At 39.0% G+C, this 19,840-nt stretch overlaps 1 protein-coding gene across 4 annotated transcripts in view; it reads left to right on the top strand.

Moving 5' to 3' along the window:
• Positions 1 to 19,840, top strand: part of prdm11 (PR domain containing 11) — a 125,551-nt gene that overhangs the window by 88,271 nt on the left and 17,440 nt on the right. The window contains exons 9-10 of one of the 4 annotated variants that reach the window (XM_067993651.1): positions 2,698 to 2,920; positions 12,047 to 13,670. The exons of the other annotated variants lie outside the window; for them this stretch is intronic. Of the exons in view, the coding sequence (XP_067849752.1) occupies positions 2,698 to 2,920; positions 12,047 to 12,183 (360 nt within the window). The 3' untranslated portion in view covers positions 12,184 to 13,670. Of the gene's footprint in view, positions 1 to 2,697; positions 2,921 to 12,046; positions 13,671 to 19,840 lie in introns of those variants that run through there. 4 annotated transcript variants of the gene reach the window in all.

Genomic DNA, 19,840 nt, shown 5'->3' with positions numbered 1-19,840 from the left:
TTAGGGCCAAAATAGAATCTTTTATCATTTTTTAAAATTTTAAACAGCAAATTGTAATTGATAGCCCAGTGTTAGTATTTTGAGATGAGTATTTATGGATTGGAGCACTGAAGAACAAAAAAAAAGAGGGGGAGGCAAATGGATTTATACCTGTAAATTATTAATATGCTAAGTGTCCAGCGTTTGGATGGAAGCTGCTTTGTGTAAAAATGAAAAAGGTGAAGATAATCCATGGGCATGAAGTTTCATTGTAGGGGCAGGAAATAATAACTGAATTTTGCAGACACAATTTCTGAGTTGGGATCAATTTTTGCTTCTTTGGCAATAATCTTAGGTTGGACACTGACTACTGTAACACTTGTGCACTATCATAAGATACCATGGCTCAAACAATATTCTTGAATGTGTGTTTGTAATGTTCATAACACTTCACTAATTTATAATAATCCATATTGCAAGTTTACAGAATATTAGCAGACCCTCCGGTGACGTTGCTCACTGAGTTGGAGGAAGTATGCCAAGGCCTTGGAGAGGGTGCGAGGAGATTTACTAGAATAGTACCAAGGATGAGGGACTTCAGTTATGTGGAGAGACTGGAGAAGCTGGGATTGTTTTCTTTAGAGCAGAGAAGATTAAGGGGAGATTTAATAGAGGTGTTCAGAATTATGAAGGGTTTTGATAAGAGTAGATATGGAGAAACTGTTTCCACTGGCAGGAGGGGGCCTCCTTCTGTGCTGTATGATTCTATGATGCAAGAATAATTGTAGCAGAAATTAATCAGAATCCCAGGTTTCCAAAATTGTGGTGCAGCAGATAAAAAACTAACCAAATGTTAGAATACTTAGTCAGAATAGTAAAATACAAGTTTATAAAAGTTTTGCTTTGGTCAGGCCATCTTGAAAGTGCTACGTTCAGTTTGGTTTCTAAATCAAAACAAGATATACATATATTGGAAAGGTACAGAAAAAAGTGACTAGTCTACTTCAAGTGTAATGGTGGTGAGCTGTGATCAAAGAGTAGAGATGCTTAAGCTGGAAAGGAAGTATTAAGGGGGGGACCTTATTGAAATAAATGAAATAGTATAGATAAGTAAATTGAGCATATTACTTCAAAATAAACCAGAAAAGTAGGGCCACAGGACATAAATAGAACTTAGTGAAAAGTTAATTTAGAACAGATATCAGGAGGAACAAGTTTACTCAAGTGATAAATGTTTGCAATAATCTGCCTGGCAGGGCAGAAAATGCAAAAACTTTAAAGTGTTTAAAATACAGTTGAATGCTATGATGGAGTGTTGAGTTAAATCTTTGCCCCATTAACACACTTTTAAAATTCTGGCAACTCACCTGTCCTCCAGAGGGTTGAGTTTTGATAGACCAATTGGCCATTTCTCATCCCTGTCTTTTCTTGGGTTCTTTCTTAAAACCTAGTGATAAGTTCAAATTTCTGACTTTGCATTTTCAATTTCACTGCCTCAGTTTATGTGCTTCCTTCACTCCATATAACAGCTACACTGCCATTAATCTATGACATTATCATTAGAACAAGCCATTCAGGACAGGGAGCAATACATGGTTTTTGCAATAACATTGAAGATTCATGATTTTAAACCTTTTGAGTACTATTAAAGTCATATTAACAGATATGTGAGTGTCACAACTTTTTAAAAGTTTGCTATTAATAACTTAGGTTTGGAAACTACTATAAATTTATGCTATAAGTGATGATTTTATCTCCGTGCTTATTTCAAAGTACTGTTTTTTGTTTTGTAAGATACAATTCCTCTCATTATTGAAGGTTAGATTCTTCCCTAATTTAAGATCTTGACATCATGCACCTTTGCCAGCTAATATCCCATTTACCTTTGGGGTTGCCTCTGGCAAGAGTGTTGTTGGAGGCAATGCCTTAAAATAAACACAACAACAATAGTGCCTTTGGAGATATCAAGACACCCTTTGGAGGTTTTGCATGGTATCTCTGACCTCTGTGTACTAGCAGCAATAAATATAAATAGTGATTGCTGCTGGTTGAGTCCATTGCTTTAGGTCTGATACTTTGGGCATTGCTAGTCACCTGTACTGACCTTGTCCTGATAATTTGTCTTGCAAAGACTGACAAAACTACAAGTGTGACTTTGCATTGACCGTGCATATGTAGGGATTTACAAGAATGCATGAATCTCGCATGAGTGTAATTGTCTAATACTGCAGAATCTGGCCCACAGTGGAAACATGGAAGATTTGGCACAACAGAAAACAGCACATATTATAGCACTGCTTCCATGGAGTTTAAATGGGAGTATAAGAGAATTGACAGGCAACATGTCCCCGGCCTCAGACTTTTCTATACTTGACTCCTCCATTAATGACTTCCTGAGACTTTTCCTATGCTTCCTTCTTTTCCAGCCCACCCCTACCCTCACTACCCTCTTTCTGCTAAAATCAGGAACTTGCAGTTTGGGAAATCGCAATGAGAAATGCACAACCTGGCACATCATATTAGCACAGCAAAACTGTGTGTCAGTGGCTAATTTGTCTCTTTCGCAAACAAGTACACCTGTTTAGGTTGCATGTTAGTAGAGGTAAATTGCTTGGAGTTTAAGTTAAGATACAGCCTGGTTGGGATTCTGTAATCGAGTGCATAAAAATATTTCAAATACACTGTTCTATAATGTTTATTGTTGCTTATATTTAAAAGGAAGGAATGCAGCCTGGCTCTGGGATTTCAGTCAGCTGCCTTAACTTAAATTCCATCAGTCCTGCGGAGAGGAGTGACCCCAGCAAACTAACAAGAGCACTGCTAGAATACTTTTACACTGAGCAGCATCTGGCTTCACACTGTGCTCGAGGCAAAGGCAAAAACAGTGGGTTCAACATGTCTCGACCAGCCCTGGATCCAGATGTTGTGGATGCAATCAAAGGTATGCAACACCGTAGTGATTTTCAAGTGTTAACATCTATGAAGATATTGTTAGACTCCACCTCATTCATTTAAAGTTTCAGTCATGTCCATAACTATAACTATAAAGAAGCCACAAGGTCGAGGTTGTTGAGGCAGCATAGAGAGAGTTTTAGTTTGAACCTGGCTTGTGCTTGAACCTGATGTTGGGTCCCAAAAATGGAAAAATATTTATCTGTCTATCGATAAGCAAAGAAATATCCACCAATCTATTAAAATAGATTAATAGATCACAACATTCCATTTGAAATGCATTGAAAGCTCATATGTCAGGCTTTGTCTACGGCAAAATCCATTTTAAAGAGTGTTTTAAAGAGTGTCACCATTTACCTTCAGTACTTGTTATGTGGTGCTGTGATTGGAATTAAAAATGTTAAAATGCCACGGTATGTTTTAGCTCCAACCTTAGCACTGGAACTGTATTTCTGCCCTTAGAATCAATGGACTGGATTTTGCTGCAGCAGGGCATCGTGCGGCGTGCCCGGTTAGTTAGACTTTTTCCTGCACCCTTCAGCCCAAATTTTTTTTGCCCTGTACATTGCTGGCAGTGCGTGCTGATAAGTGTGGTGAGGGCAACAGGGTCTCTGGGACTTGGTGAACGACAGGACCAAGAATGCACCTCCGTAACCGATGAGATTTAAGGATTGAGAAATAAACAGAGGAAGGACTGAGAAGGAGGGTGAATTACAGTAGGTGAATTAGAGTCCAGTCAGGTACAGAAAGAGAAATAAAGAGAGGGAAAGAAAGATTGGATTAAGAGAGGGAGAAAAATGAGACTGAAAGGAAAAGTAAGAAAAAAAAATGTAAAATTTAAATGTTGACATTTTTAAAATCTCCAACAACAATTCGCTACCTGAAGGAATGAGACTCCACACTTTCAATTGTTCATTTTCTGGGACAGAGAGGTTGATTGGCAGTCATTAAAAATTATCACGTCGTTAAAAGGGTATTTGCATTATTACTAGACATTACTTTCTGTGGCGAGTTTAACGGCTAATTAATGTGCAAATACAGCAACTTCGTGAAATTCACGGTTAAGGGCAAGGTGCCGTTTTCGCAGAGCTATTCGTCCAGCAGTTTGTGGCGATTTGCAATTGACGGGGTATATCTTTCTTGCCACAAGTTGCTGGCCGATTTGCACATTAATAACAGCATGTGTCGTTCACATGCTGTTATTTTTTCAGCAAATTCCGGTCCTATACGTATGTAAGCATGAAATTACATTACAAAGCTACTAGGTGTCAGTGCAGGAATGTGTTTGCCCTCAGTGAGAGTCTCAAGGCAAGAATGAAAGTTAAGTGAATTGCAATAATTTTTTATAGTACACTAGTGGAAATTTCAATATTTTTATTAAAATTCCTTTCCTCACTGAAGCATGATTTATACTAAATAAGGGAGGGGGAGGGTCCCGGTGGAGAGAAATCTAGAATGCTAAAGAGAAAAGACAAGGAAGCAGTGCAGGAAAGTGATTGGGGTAAGGATAACCAGATTGTGTCAGGAAGGGACAGAGCGGACAAACAAAAGAGTGTACTAACAAATAGGGTCCAGGTAAGAAAAAATGGTAATAAGATAAGTAGGGCCATAGTACAAAAAATTGTTAAAAAGACAAATCTAAAGGCACTGTATCTGAATGCACGAAGCATTCGTAATAAGGTAGATGAATTAACAGCGCAAATAGATGTAAACGGATACGATATAATTGCGATTATGGAGACATGGCTGCAGGGCGACCAAGGCTGGGAGCTGAATATCCAAGGGCATTCGATATTTAGGAAGGATAGGCAAAAAGGAAAAGGAGAGGTGGGGTGGTGTTGTTAGTAAAGGATGAAATCAGAGCAATAGTGAGAAAGGATATTGGCTGAGAAAATCCATCTGGGTGGAGTTAAGAAGTACCAAGGTGCAGAAAACACTGGTATGAGTTGTCTGTAGGCCTCCAAACAGTAGTGGTAATATAGGGGATGGCATCAAACAGGAAATTAGAGATGCATGTAACAAGGGTACCACAGTAATCATGGGTGACTTTAATCCACATATAGACTGGCCAAACCAAATTAGCAATAATACTGTGGAGGATGAATTCCTGGAGTGTGTACGAGATGTTTTTTTTAGACCAGTGCATTGAGGAGCCAACTAGGGAACAGGCTATCCTAGATTGGGTATTGTGCAATGAGAATGGGTTAATTAATAATCTTGTTGTGTGAGGTCCTTTAGGGAAGAGTGACCATAACATGATAGAATTCTTCATTAAGATGGAAAGTGAACTAGTCCAATCTGAAACTAGAGTCCTAAATCTAAACAAAGAAAACTACGAAGGTATGAGGAGTGAGTTGGCTTTAATAGATTGGGGAGCTTCATTAAAAGGCATGACGATGGATGACATTTAAGGAATTAATGCATGAATTGGACACTGTTACACATTCCTTTCTGGCGCAAAAACAGAAAAGGTAAAGCGGCCCAACCATGGCTAACAAAAGAAGTTAAGGATAGTATTAGATCCAAAGAGGAGTCATATAAATTTGGCCTGAAAAAATAGCAAGCTTGAGGATTGGGAGCAGTTTAGAATTCAGCAAAAAAGGACCAAAAGATTGATTGAGGGGAAAAATAGAGTATGAGAGTAAACTTACAAGGAACACAAAAGCGGACTGTAAAAGCTTCTACAAGTATATAAAAAGAAAAAGATTAGTGAAGACAAATGTAGGTTCCTTACAGTCAGAAATGGGGTAATTTATAATGGGGAACAAGGAAATGGCAGAGTAATTAAACAAATACTTTGGTTCTGTCTTGATGGAAGAGAACACAAATAACTTCCCAGAAATGCTAGGGAACCAAGGGTGTAGTGAGAAGGAGGAATTAAAGGAAATTAGTATTAGTAAAAAAAAAAGTGCTGGAGAAATTAATGGGACTGAAAGCTGATAAATCCCCAGGGCCTGATAATCTGCATCCCAGAGTACTAAAAGAGGTAGCCATGGAATTAGTGGATGCATTGGTTGTCATCTTTCAAAATTCTATAGATTATGGAACAGTTCCTGCAGATTGGAGGGTGGCAAATGTAACCCCACTATTTTAAAAAAGGAGGGAGAGAAAACAGGGAACTACAAACTGGTTAGCCTAACATCAGTAGTAGGGAAATGCTAGAGGCTATTATAAAGGATGTGATAACAGGACACTTAGAAAATATCAATGGGATTAGACAAAGTCAACATGGATTTTTGAAAGGGAGTTTTTTGAAGATGTATCTGGTAGAATAGATAAGGGAGAACCAGTGGATGTGGTGTATTTAGATTTTCAGAAGGCCTTTGATAAAGTCCCACATAAGAAGTTAGTGTGCAAAATTAAAGCACATGGATTGGGGGTAATATACTGGCATGGATTGAAAATTGGTTGACAGACAGGAAACAGAGAGTAGGAATAAATGGGTCTTTGTCGGGGTGGCAGGCGGTGACTAGTGGGATACTGCAGGGATCAGTGCTCGGGCCCCAGCTATTCACAATATATATGAATTATTTGGATGAGGGAACCAAATGTAATATTTCCAAGTTTGCTGACGACACAAAACTAGGTGGGATTGTGAGTTGTGAGGAGGATACAAAGAGGCTTCATGATGATTTAGACAGTTGAGTGAGTGGGCAAATACATGACAAATGCAGTATAATGTGGTTAAATGTGAAGCTATCCACTTTGGAAGGAAAAACAGAAATATAGAGTATCATTTAAAGGGTGATAGATTGGGAAATGTTGATGTACAAAGGGACCTGGGTGTCCTTGTACACCAGTCACTAAAAGCAAATGTGCAGGTGCAGCAGGCAGTTAGGAAGGCAAATGGTATGTTGGCCTTCATTGCAAGAGGATTTGAATACAGTAGCAAGGATGTCTTACATGTGGTTATACAGGGCCTTGGTGAGACCACACCTGGAGTATTATGTGCAGTTTTGGTCTCCTTACCTAAGAAAGGATATACTTGCCATAGACGGAGTGCAGCGAAGGTTCACCAGACTGATTCCTGGGATGGCAGGACTGTTGGGTGAGGAGAGATTGGGTCGACTAAGCCTGTATTAACTAGAATTTAGAACAATGAAAGGGGATTTCATTGAAACGTATAAAATTCTGACAGGGCTAGACAGACTGGATGCAGGGAGGATATTTCCCCTGGCTGGGGGGTCCAGAACGAGGGGTCTAGGAACGAGTCTCAGGATACGGGGTAGGACATTTAGGACTGAGGTGAGGAGAAATTTCTTCACTCAGAGGGTGGTGAACCTGTGGAATTCTCTACCACAGAAGGCTGTGGAGGCCAAGTCACTGAATATATTTAAGAAGGAGATAGACAGATTTCTAGACACAAAAAAGGCATCAAGGGGTATGGGGAGAGAGTGGGAATATGGTATTGAGATAGAAGATCATCCATGATCATATTGAATGGCAGAGGAGGCTCGAGGGGCCTATTGGCCTACTCCCGCTCCTATTTTCTATGTTTCTATACAGCCCCCTTTAGAAACATAGAAACATTTCTCTCAATGTGGCCTCTTGAAATGTAATTGACACTGCTGCCCATTTGTATACTGTCCCTCAGATTTCCATGCCATGCCTGTACTTTGATTTTCCTCTGTAACTCCTCCCCAGAAGAATTTCTGGACCAGTCTCTGCCCTATTTGAGCGGAAGCCCCCACACCGAAGCAGTCAATATTATGTCTAGACAGTTATGAACTTTGAATGCACGTTGGCCAATTTCCTTCGGATCTGCCATGTCGGCGCATTCACCATGTGCCGACAGAAGATTGACTATTATGTTTAAAATTAAGAGGGTGCAGAATAAGCTGTAATAACATGGTGAGAATACTGAGAGTCTTAAGAATCAAAGTTTAACACAGGAGCAGGCTTTTTGGTACACTTAGCTTGTGCCAGTAATAGCTGCACATCAAAGTTATATACTTTACCCCAACTTCCCTGCTCTTTCCCTGTAACCTTTAATTTCTCTCTTTCAAGTTTTTATCTGATTCCATCTTAAATGTTGTGATTAACTCAGTTTTAATAGCCACGTGGTAATATTTACATATTTTAAGAACTCTATAGAATCATAGAATGATACAGCACAGAAGGAGGCCATTCGGCCCATTGTGCCTGTGCCAGCTCTTTGGAAGAGCTAGCCAATTAGTCCCACACCCCTGCTTTTTTCCCTTAGCCCTACAAATTTTTCTCCTTCAAGTATTTATTCAATTCCCTTTTGAAAATTGCTATTGAATCTGCTTCTGCCACTCTTTCAGGCAGTGCATTCCAGCTCATAACAACTCGCTGCGTAAATTTATTTTCCTCATGTTGCCTCCGGCTCTTTTGCCAATTACCTTAAATCTGTGTCCTCTGGTTTCTGACCCTTCTGCCGCTGAAAACAATTTCTTTTTATTCACTCTATCAAAACCGTTCATGATTTTGAATACCTCCATCAAATCTTCTCTGCTTACAGAGTACAACCTCAGCTTCTCCAGTCCCTCATCCCTGGTATCATTCTAGTAAATCTCTTCTGCACCCTCTCTAAGGCCTTGACATCCTCCTAAAGTGTAGTGTCTGGACACAATACTGCAGCTGGCGTCTAACCAGTGTTTTATAAAGGTTTAGCATAACTTCCTTGTTTTTGTACTCTATGCTTCTATTTATAAAGCCAAGGATCCCATATGCTTTTTTAACAGCCTTCTCAACTTGACCTGCCACCTTCAAAGATTTGTATACATACACCCCTGGTCTGGCTCTCTGTTCTTGCACCCCCTTTAAAATTGTACCGTTTAGCTTATATTGCCACTGCTTGTTCTTCCTACCAAAATGTATTACTTTACTCTTCTCTATGTTAAATTTCATCTGCCATGTGTCTGCCCATTTCACCAGTCTCTCTCTGTCCTCCTGAAGTCTATTACTGTCCTCCTAATTGTTTACTACATTTCTGAGTTTCATGTCATCTGCAAACTTTGAAATTATTCTCTGTATACCCAGGTACAGATCATTAATATGTATCAAAAAGAGCAATGGTCCTAATACCGACCCCTGAGGAATATCATTGTATACCTCCCTCCAGTCTGTAAAACAACCGTCCACCACTACTCTCTGCTTTCTGTCCCTTAGCTAATATTGTATCCATGCTGCCCTGTGCTTTTAATCCCCTGGGTTTCAATTTTGCTAACAGGTCTATTATGTGGTACTTTATCAAACGCCTTTTGAAAGGCCATATACACAACATCAACTGCACTACCCTCATCAAACCTCTCCATTACTTCATCAAAGATCTCAATCAAGTTAGTCCAGCACAATTTGCCTTTAACAAATCTCTGCTGGCTTTCATTTATTAACCCATACTTTTCCAAGTGCCAATTAATTTGTCCCACATTATTCTCGTTAAATGTTTCCCTACCACCGACGTTAGACTGACTGGCCTTAGTTGACGGGTCTATCCAGCTCCCCATTTTTTAATAGGGGTGTAACAGTTGCAGTCCTCCAGTCCTCTGGCACCACTACCACATCTAGTGAGGATTGGAAGTTTGTGACCAGAGCCTCCTCAATTTCCACCCTTACTTCCCTCAGCAACCTAGGATGCATCCCATCTGGACAGGGTGACTTTTCTACTTTTGAGTACTGCCAACCTTTTAAGTACCTCATTCTTATCTATTTTTATCCTTTCCAATATCTCTACTACCTCTTCCTTTACTGTGACATTGGCAGCATCCTCATCTTTCTTGAAGACTGATGCAAAGTACTCATTTAATATTTCAGGCATACCCTCTGCCTCCACAAGAAGATCTCCCTTTTGGTCCCTATGGGGACAATTTGGACTTTGTGCGATAGTGTGAAATGGGTGATGGTGATTTGGCAACCCGTTTTACATCTCTCCCAATTTTTATTTCTGTTGAAGGCACTCCTGCTCCTCCTAGCTCCACATTAAGGGAAGTTAAAAAGTTGAAACTTATCTTTATATTGGTTGCCTCCGGCAGTCCCTTTAAGGACCGCTGGTTAGGTTGCAGCAGGAACTGGAAAAACTAAGCGGAGTATGCCAACGCTTGTATATGCTAGTGAGGGGCCTAACACCCATTTAAAGTGGCCTCCAGGACCCTAAATATCGCCTAAGCCAATATGGCATTGAACGTATTTCAGGCGCCTTTTGGGACATGGGACATAGCCCCTTTAATTATACCTTTTTTGCCCCTTTTTGCATCTGAGAAATGGGCAAAACGAAGTCCAATTTCTCTTTCCGTTTGCTTAATTGAAGATTTTTTAGGTAACTTAAATTATCAATATCATCTGCTAAATATTTGGTAAAAGAAATAAGTCTGTACCTTAGAATGTTCTTGAAAACTGAATACAGCAGCTGAGTGAGTTCTGAACATGATCAATTTCCTGCAAGTGATCAAGTTCAGTTTAGTGAAAGGATTTCAATTTCAGAATTCTGTGATGAAGGCTGTGCCAATATTGATCTGCTTAATTGATGCAGATGGACTAAGCCTTGGGCTGTGCCACTTCTGAGGTCCCTGATTCACCGTTATGCTCTCTGCGATGTAATCAAATTACTTTTCCAGGAAGTTTTGGAGTAAGTTCACAATGGGAAGATCACCTAGGTGTTCCACCTAGAAGGACAAGGGTAACAAATGCTTAGGAACACCATCACCTCCAAGTTCTCCTTCAAGGCACACACATCTTGACTTGGACATGTATCACTATTCCTTCATTGTCACTGTGTCAAAATCCTGGAACTCCCTACCTAACAGTATTGTGTGAATGCCTTTACTGTTCGGACCGCAGCGGTTCAAGAAGAAGGCTCACCACGACCTTCTCAAGGGCAACTAGGGATGGGCAATAAATGCCAGCCTTGCCAGCGACGCCCACATTCCAAGAATGAATTTTTTTAAAACCCTATTGTTATAAAACAGTTTATCCTTCGACTCGTTGTGAACAACACTAAGGTAGATCTGCTAATTATTATATATATAATATGTACATAAGGGAGAACTTGAAGTATTTTCCACGATTTCAGTTTTTTTCCTACATTCAGTGCTGTTGAAAGCTAATGCTTTTCAACATACATTAATCAGTATTGTAGATGATTTTCAGCTGTAGGAATTATGAAGACTTTCTCTGGGAATCATGGATGTAAAACTTATGAATGTTGTTTGAATTGATCTGAGATAGTTAACAAGAAGGTAATGAACAATTCATAAGTAGAGAAAAGAACAGGGGGAACTGGGTGGCTCAGTGAGTTGGACACTAGCCTTTTACCTCTGCGATCTGGGTTCAAATGCAGCTGAGACTAATGGGATGAAAGCCTCCTCTAGCTGTGAGGGTCCTATATGAAATTAGTTTCAAAATTCGGTTTCTAGTGTGTCTAGACCCACAGTACAAAATGACCCCTAATACGGCACTAATTGACAATCTTGCAGGCTACAGGATGATTTGTGTGGTAAATGGAAAATTGCTACACTGGTGCAGTACGGAATGTTCTTCTGAGGTTGAGCCCGGTTCACACTGTTGGGTCAGAGTAAAACGAACTTTATTTTGCATCTGGCTGTGCTGTCCCCTGACCTGGGCGTGCTTAATATTTACACTGGTGCCTGAAATGGAAAGTGTTCCATTCCTAGCACTAACATCCTTCACCTTGAAACAAAGAAAAATAATGTGAATGCTAGAAATCTGATATAAAAACAGGAAATACAGAGAGGGTATAGATTCTGATGAGCTAGCTTTTTTGGGTTTAGATCATTTACCCAGAATCCAGACCTGCTGTGTAATTTCAGAATTTTCTGTTTATATTATTGAAATATACTTTTTTGACTTCACATAACCATAAACCACTGGGAGTTCACTCTAATGAATTACAATGGGAGCTTTGTAACATTCTAACCACAACTGTAGTACTCGATGTGATCCACTGCTTCTATAAGGTGTCTGCATAGAGTGAATGTGGAGTTATGTAATAAATTTGTTACTTCATTCTTAATCCAGTTCCTTATGTGTCTGGACCCACACTAGAAACTGGATTAAGACTGAAATATCATGGTCAAACAATCCTGTTGAAGATTATCCACCAAAACTTATGTTTTTTCCACTTTGTATTTTGCAGCATATGTGCAGCTGAAGTTTGCATACGTGACGGACAAGGCATTTTATGCCATGGTAAACAGCAAGTGCAGTGACAGCAGAAAAAAGATCCGCTACATATTGGGAGTCCGGGACAGAACTGAAGATGCTCCCAACTAGCAGGAGTTTGGTGTGGGTTTCATGGTGGAAATCTGGCAGAAGAATCCTACCTGAAATATAAATCACATGGGGCTAACAATGAAGAAGGAGACAAAAACGGGGGGCGGGGGGGGGGGGGTACCATGAAGGAGGAATTTTTTGTTGTTTTGTTTAAATGAATGTCAAACAACCCCAAATCAACCCAGCCTACCAGAAAAGAACAATTAATTCCTGAAGATTAGATCCATTTCAGTTTTATTCGATCACATATTAAAATTGGCTTTAAATTAATCTACTAATCTTTTTGTCCTAATGCCTACTAGCATGAGCATTGCACAGCAGTGTATTTGTATTTAATTTATTTGTTCAGGTCTCATTCTACATAAAACAGCTGACAACATTGCTGCCACAAAATAAAGCACATGGAAACCTGTTCTTAGTCATTTATTTATGCAGTTTGACTCGTATTGGGTAAAAAAAAATGAACTTGTGAGGAAGAAAGCTTCATTCAATGATATGTTACATAAAGGGCTGGATTTTACTTGTAGCTAGAAGTGGCAATGATATTATTGCCAGCAGCTTTGTGATTTCCAACTTGGTGATAGCTTTGATTTTTTTCCTCCCATCTCTGTGGTAGTAGTTCAGGTAGAGCACTGCTTCAGCTAACTGTTAACTGATTACCTGAGAGTTAGGCATGTGGCTAATTAGAAGCTTATTTTATCTTTGGCTTCAGTACATTCAGATTTCCTTGCACCTTCCATCCCTCCCTGACATACATTAGGTATGGCCTAAGGAGTAAATGATAAAGTAGGACAGGAATAGTGTATATTTTTATAGCATACACTTACTGCTAGGGTAGACTTTTCACCTATTGCACTTCAGTGACAGCTGAGAAAAGTGGTTACTGAAATTAGCAGAGTTTGCTGGTTGTGTATTATTAACATATTTAAATTTACTGGCTACTGCAGGACAAGTGTTTTCTCCTGGCAGAAAACGCTGCTACTGCGAATCAAGTGGAAATTCAGCCCATTAACCTCCTAAACATTGAATGTACATTATGATGAAGTGGGAAAGTTTTACTGATGGGTAACACAAATTTTATTTTTTGTAGTTTGTTTATACATATTTTCTTCCTTTGGCTGCACATCTGATTCTTCATTTGTTAGAACGGACAGGTGAACTTGAGCATCTCCACAGCATCTTCTGATTCTAGTCCCAGCTGCTGAGTGGGTGGGTAAAATCGTGGAACCCAACTTTTTACTTTAATTAAGTGGCCCTTCTATCTGTAGTCATCTATGATGGAGAAACTCATTGATGTAAGGAAGGCCACAAAGATCATTAAAAACATGCAGCAGAACTGAGATACCACAAAACAAAGTTTGTTTTCTTTCAGGTTGATGCATTTGCTATTCGAGGCTAGTACTAGACAATCCATTGTTATTTGTGATGGTAGTGATGTTGAACTTCAGGAGAGTGCCTGATTTCATTAAAGGCTTGTTCACAGAAAATAGATTTTATTTGTTTTTGTACAATATGTGCACCAAAATACAGTGTACAGTTTTAGATCTACATTCTATGGAGGCAAAAAGGCAACAAATAATAAAAGAAACAATCTAATTTTATCAACTATATATAAGCATAGTTAAGGTAAAATAAAATAGTTCTGGAAATACATAGCAGTACTGTCTGCTCTGAAGAGAAAATATAGGTTAATGTGTTGGGTGTAGACCCTTTGTCAGAAGTGGAAACTGGTATATAATCTGAAAGGGTGGTTTTCTCTAACATTGTATTACCCTGGTGGAAGGTATAGAATTATTTTACTATAATAAATGTCCAAAAACCATAAATAATTATAAAGTTGGTCATTATCCATGGCTATGGGGCTTTTTTTTAATATGCACACTGCAAGGCAAATGGAATTTATTAACTTAACACTGTGTTCACTAAAAACTGTTGCTTGAACCTTAATTAGAGGAATTGAATCTGAAATACAACAACCCTTCTAGCTCAGCAAGTTTATCCAATAGCCTAAGCCCAAATTTGATCCTCTACCTGTGTTGAGTTAACTGATCTCATCCAGCATGGTAGTAGGGTGAATTACAGTTGGCTGCATCTCCCCTAGGTTAGGGAGGGGAAAATTGTCCAGGGCTTATGCTCTTAATTGTTGTCCATGCTAGAAGTGTGCTTTTGATACCCTGTCTAAGAAGGGTTTCAAATATTAACGTCCACTTGGACAAGGTATGAGAAGGAACTCGCGGGACATCCCTGGCAAGCAGTCAATGCTTATGGGTGAGGAGGGGATAAAATGTTGAGAAAAGAAAAAATCAGCAACAAATAAAATACACCATAGGTGTAGAAGAGAAGCTAGTCATTGTGGTATCAGAAAGAGAGAAATGATAAAAGAGGGAGAAACCTGCTGCTGCTTGCAAGCTGGTGAATTGTTTCATTTTCAGTTCACCCGTAGCTGGAATATATTTATTTCCTGCTGGCCCTTGGCCAGTTGCCAGTGGAATTTTTTAATCCCAAGTCTGGCTTAAGAATGTGCAAAGTATTTTTGATTGTTCCTTGGTACCATTTTTCTAATGGTAGAAAATTTAGCTGTTACAATCACCATTGAGCTTTAATACTTGAAATTGCTGTGGATGCATTTGCTTTTGTTAAATATGTATATGTAACACTGAGCCAGTAAGGGTCTAAACTTGGCTCAGTTTGATCAAACATCTCAAATGAGCTCAGTTTTCTAGTTCCATTTGAGAGGGCAGGTCAATGTAAGGAAAGCACATTCAGGAAAATGATACCATGTGGATACTGCCATTACACTGAACACTGCATTGCAACTGACTTGTTCAACTGAATATAATTTGAGCCATGCTGTTCCTGACCTAGATCTGAATGCAGCATTGGTCACTAGAGAATCTGATGAAATTCTGTTATTGTACAACAATTGGTAGGTAAACGTGTCTACTCAGACATAAATTTGAATATGGTTCAAAGTATTGAATGGATATGGTTCCTACCACATACTTAAAAAGTAACCTAGTTTTATTACTTTGTAACCTCACAGCAGTCTCCCAGTGTTCTTGCATTCTGACCAATGAGGAGGGGCTGTATTGTGTCTTTAGCATAGTCGCTGTTTTCATAGTCACCTCTTTTTCAAGATATGTTTAAATATTATCTTGGAACACTCAGCAGTGGAATTTCACCTTCTTGTCCTTAGCACGTCTGAATCATTTACTATGAAATCTGGTGTAATGGTTACAGCTGTTTGTAAGTCTCATCTATCTTAGAAATGTCTTTTTAGTAAAACCTTCATGATTTGTATGGGTTTGTAAGTAACACCCTTATTCTTAAGAGGATGTGAATGCAGCCATGAAAGTGTATCTTATACCCCTAGTTTTATCGTATTTATGAAACCCATAGATTGGTTAAATGAAAATTGATTTTGGGGCTAAGAAATTTATAGGTACATAACTTTACAACATATATATTATTGCTTTTCTTGGTCTACTGAGGATTGTACATGATAGATTGGGATTTTCTACTTTTTTCCCACTGACAGGACAATGGAAATTTTCCCAGGGTGTTTTCACTCACTGCCTCCAAGCCTTCCTCAACTGATGCAATCAAGTTTCAATAAAACTCAGGTTCAAATTTCCATTTAAATATCCCTCCCAGTGTGAAATGATGAGGTGTTTATTTCTGGGTGCCGACCTTTGCATCTCATTCCCTTAAGATTGATGCTTATGGTTCCTGGTTCTGAACTGAATGTTGAAAGTAGCTGCTGGTGGTTTGTATATAGTGGAGGGACTAATGTTAATGTTTGTCACCTTGTTTGATTGCAGGACTGGAAGAAACCATGACAAAAGGGAATATTTTTCAGCATAGTCAGCAGGAAATTCATTTAGCTGGGAAATATGTTGTGGGGTTTGCAATGAATTGTGTATCCCTTAATTATTTACATACTGGCAGCCAAATTGTTCTGTATGTGGCAACTCAAAATATTATAAAAATATCTTTGTACAACTTGATCTGCTTCATTTTTCTGTAAATATTACATTGTGTTAATATTTTAAAGAAATTTTAACTACTTGATGCACATTCTATTGCTTTTATTGTATCTAACTGCTCATTGAGGGGAGCAATGTCCATGCCAGCAAGTGGAACTTTTTACATCCAATGTCACCATTGGATATATGGGAAAGGTGTAGCACAAACCCTTTAGGTAAAGGACTCTATTATGCAAGCAATAAGCCTTATATTGAGCCTCAAATGTATAAGCCCATCAGGAAATTCCAATTTCCCAAACTGCAGTCTACTTCCAATGTTTTAAATTCACTTCTTAAAGCTAAAAAAAATTTAATTATCCAGATAATTTGAACTGAGTGACTGAAATAAAAGGGGAGATTACCCCTTGTGGCCACTTTCAGTGAGATTGTCGATTGGTGCCAAATTATGGATAGAATGATACAGTATAGGAGGAGGCCATTCGGCCCATTGTGCTTGTGCCGGCTCTTTGAAAGAGTTATCCAATTGCTCTTCCCCATAGCCCTGCACATTTTTCCACTAGATATGTGCCATGGACTCTCAACCAGTGAATAATGGATTGACAGTGGCTAAACTCATTTTGTTTGGGACATTTATATCCATCACACAGAGAAAGACTTTTATTCCATCATTCCGGGCTGGATTCAAACCCAAATCTAAGAGGTGAAAAGATAGTGCTATAACTAACTGCATCACTAAGCTCCAGATTTACAGACGTTACCATTTGCTGTCTCCAGTGCTCTACATTTGGATTGTATTGCATTTCTTGTTGCTGCAGTGCTCTGGGTTCAGATGCCACTGCCTTCTGAGCATTTTACCTTTGGCTGTAGAATACATTTTTATATGGAGATTAGTCTAGTATGGATGACTTTTATTCTATGAGAGGGCTGCTTCTTTATGAATTATGTTCTACATTGAGAATAATTATTAAGTTTTAAAAGAAAACTACCAGTGCTGAAAATCTGAATTAAGAATAAAGTACTAGAAGTACACAGCAGGTCAGTCAGTATCTGATAAGAGAAAGACAAGTTAACATTTTAGGTGGGACCCTTTGTTAGAAACCTTCTGATGAAGGGCTCCACCTGAAATGTTAATTAACCTTTCTCTTTCAGTTGTTGACTGACTTGTGTATTTTTACATTTTTCTGTTTTTACTGCAAAACTCAGAGTACTTTGCCTGTTTTCCTGTGAAGAGCCATACACAAGAGGAGTGTAGAAATTAATGTGTCTTATTCCTAAGCATTGTCACTAATTGATGGCAGAACTGACCCAGGACAATAACTTGCTTTCAATCCATAGAATTTCCAGAGGAGAAACATACAAGCCACAATGCAATGACTTTATAAAAGTTTCTGTAAAAGTGATTAGTTAGTGGTCCTTGTGTTGTAACTGAAAACAAAACAGAACTATGGTAATACCTGAATTCAGTAAACAACTTGTTTATATCAGAATTGTTCTTGGTAATATATCCTTATGGCAGTGTGAGAACTTCAAGTTTGGTTTTAAAGTTTGCCATCTACTTTTAGTCTCACATAAAGCAGTAACAGTTGTGGCTTTTTTTGGTACGATCTAGAATGTGCCACAAGCAGCTGGAATTGATTTTATTTCCACAGTGAAGGTTCATTAGACCACACAGTGAAATTATTATGATAAACTCTCTGTTAGGAAATGTTTATTATATTGTTGTCTGAGTAATTACTGTTTCTCAACATTTGAGTAAGTTTTCAGCTGATAAGTTCATTTCAATAGATTTTATTCTTTGTGTGTTTTAAGAGAGCATTTAAATTATAACTGTAACATTGGTTAGAAGCAGTTTTGCTTTGCACTGACTCTACAGTTATAGTGTAAATACAGAGTTACGGCCTGACTTGGCACCGCAGCCAAACAGGGTGAGACCCCTTCAAGATGGACATTGCACACTCCATCACTTGATAATCAGATTGGGCCCTAACTCTAGATTTACGTTACACATGTTTAGTTTTGGTGCAAAGCAGAAACTCCTTCGCACTGACACTGAACCTGTAATGTAAATACACCCTTAAAAGAACATTTCAGGAAACTGTCTTGTGATATTGTACCAATGAAAATAGTATTTTTCTTTCTACTGCATTTCTTTACAATATTGGTGGAAATTGTTAATCTGATGGTAAGACTTGTTCTAATTACATTGATCATGCACCAGCTGTGACCTGGTGGATAGTCTGCTCCCACATCTCCTCCAATGCTCTGAACCATTTGGCAGGAGGTACAGGAGAACAAGTTAGGGATTACTCTTTCTTCATGCTTCCTTCCCCAGCCTCTTTTTATAGGGAGGCATCTGGCCTCCACTTGGCAGCTGAGAATGAAAGTTAAGTAACATGGAGAATCAAACATGCATCCCACCACTCTATGTTGTAGTGAGTTGGTGCTCCAGTGTACTGCCCCATTTTAACATTGTTACAAATTTGGAACACTTCCTCCCACTCACCCCCCACGCCCCACCCCACCCCCACTACCTCATGAGCTCTCACTGATGAAATGAGTTGCAGCTTTTTCTGGAAATAAAACTTTACAATTTGGGTCCGATTCTTGCCAGAATGTTAAATGTTTTTACATTGTATGACAACATTTTCCAGAGCAAATTTTGGGTTTATAGGCAGATACATAGAGCCCAAATCTTAAAAAAGAACACTACCACTCTATAAAGCATTCATGAAACCAAACTTGAGCTGCTTTTATACTGGAACTTTTTAGTTTGGATTCTGAGAGACTGGTATCATTGAGCCAGTTCCCAGAGTTTACAAAGCTAAATCCAATGCCCTTATCCTGGCTGCACACTCATAGACATAATGTTTCATGGGTCTCCCAGAATCTGAACTAAAACAGTGCCAGTATAAAAGCAGCTTCAGTGTATGCTGCCTACACACTGTACTTAAAGCAGAAGCAATATAAAGAATTCAGAGAGTGGGATTTGATAATAGATGTGGAAAACTTATTGTGCGGAACCAAGCGACATGATTTGAAGTTAAGAGCATTGTGAACGAGGTGCAACTTCTTTTAGTTTCATTGTTAATATTTTCCAACTGGATTCTGCCATTCACATTCCACTACTTTCCCTTCCATACTGGGGCCATTCTGACTTCATTCGCCTTTCTAATTGCTCTTTTGTCTATCTGACTGAAATTACTTTTGTGTGGTGTACAGTGAACTCTTGACTTTCACTGTTGTTCTGCCCTCTTCCTCCCTCTTTGTTTGGGTAAGTCCTATAAAGTGGCTTCTCTTTGCCTGACCATACCAGTTCTGAAAAGGGTCCCACTCATAACTGTTCTTTTCAATAACAATTGACCTTTGTATTTTCAGCATTTGTTGTTTTTATTATTGGTTCCATTCCTATCCAGTCATAGCCAGAGAATCACCTGCAATGGTTTCTCTTTCTGCCTCCACACCGATAACTCTGGAGTTCCCTAAGGATCTATCCTTGGCCCCCTTCTATTTCGCATCTGCATGCTGCCCCTCAGTGACATCATCCGAAAACACAATGTCAGGCTCCACGTGAGCTGACGACACCCAGCTCTAACTTACCACCACCTCTCTCGACCTCTCCACTGCCTCTGATTTGTCACGCTGCTTGTCCGACATCCAGTATTGGATGAGCA

The sequence above is a fragment of the Heptranchias perlo genome, chromosome 12 (genome assembly GCF_035084215.1).
Source record: "Heptranchias perlo isolate sHepPer1 chromosome 12, sHepPer1.hap1, whole genome shotgun sequence".
NCBI lineage: Eukaryota > Metazoa > Chordata > Chondrichthyes > Hexanchiformes > Hexanchidae > Heptranchias > Heptranchias perlo.
Note: the sequence above shows the minus strand (reverse complement) of the source record. Positions and strands in the feature narration are given on the sequence as shown.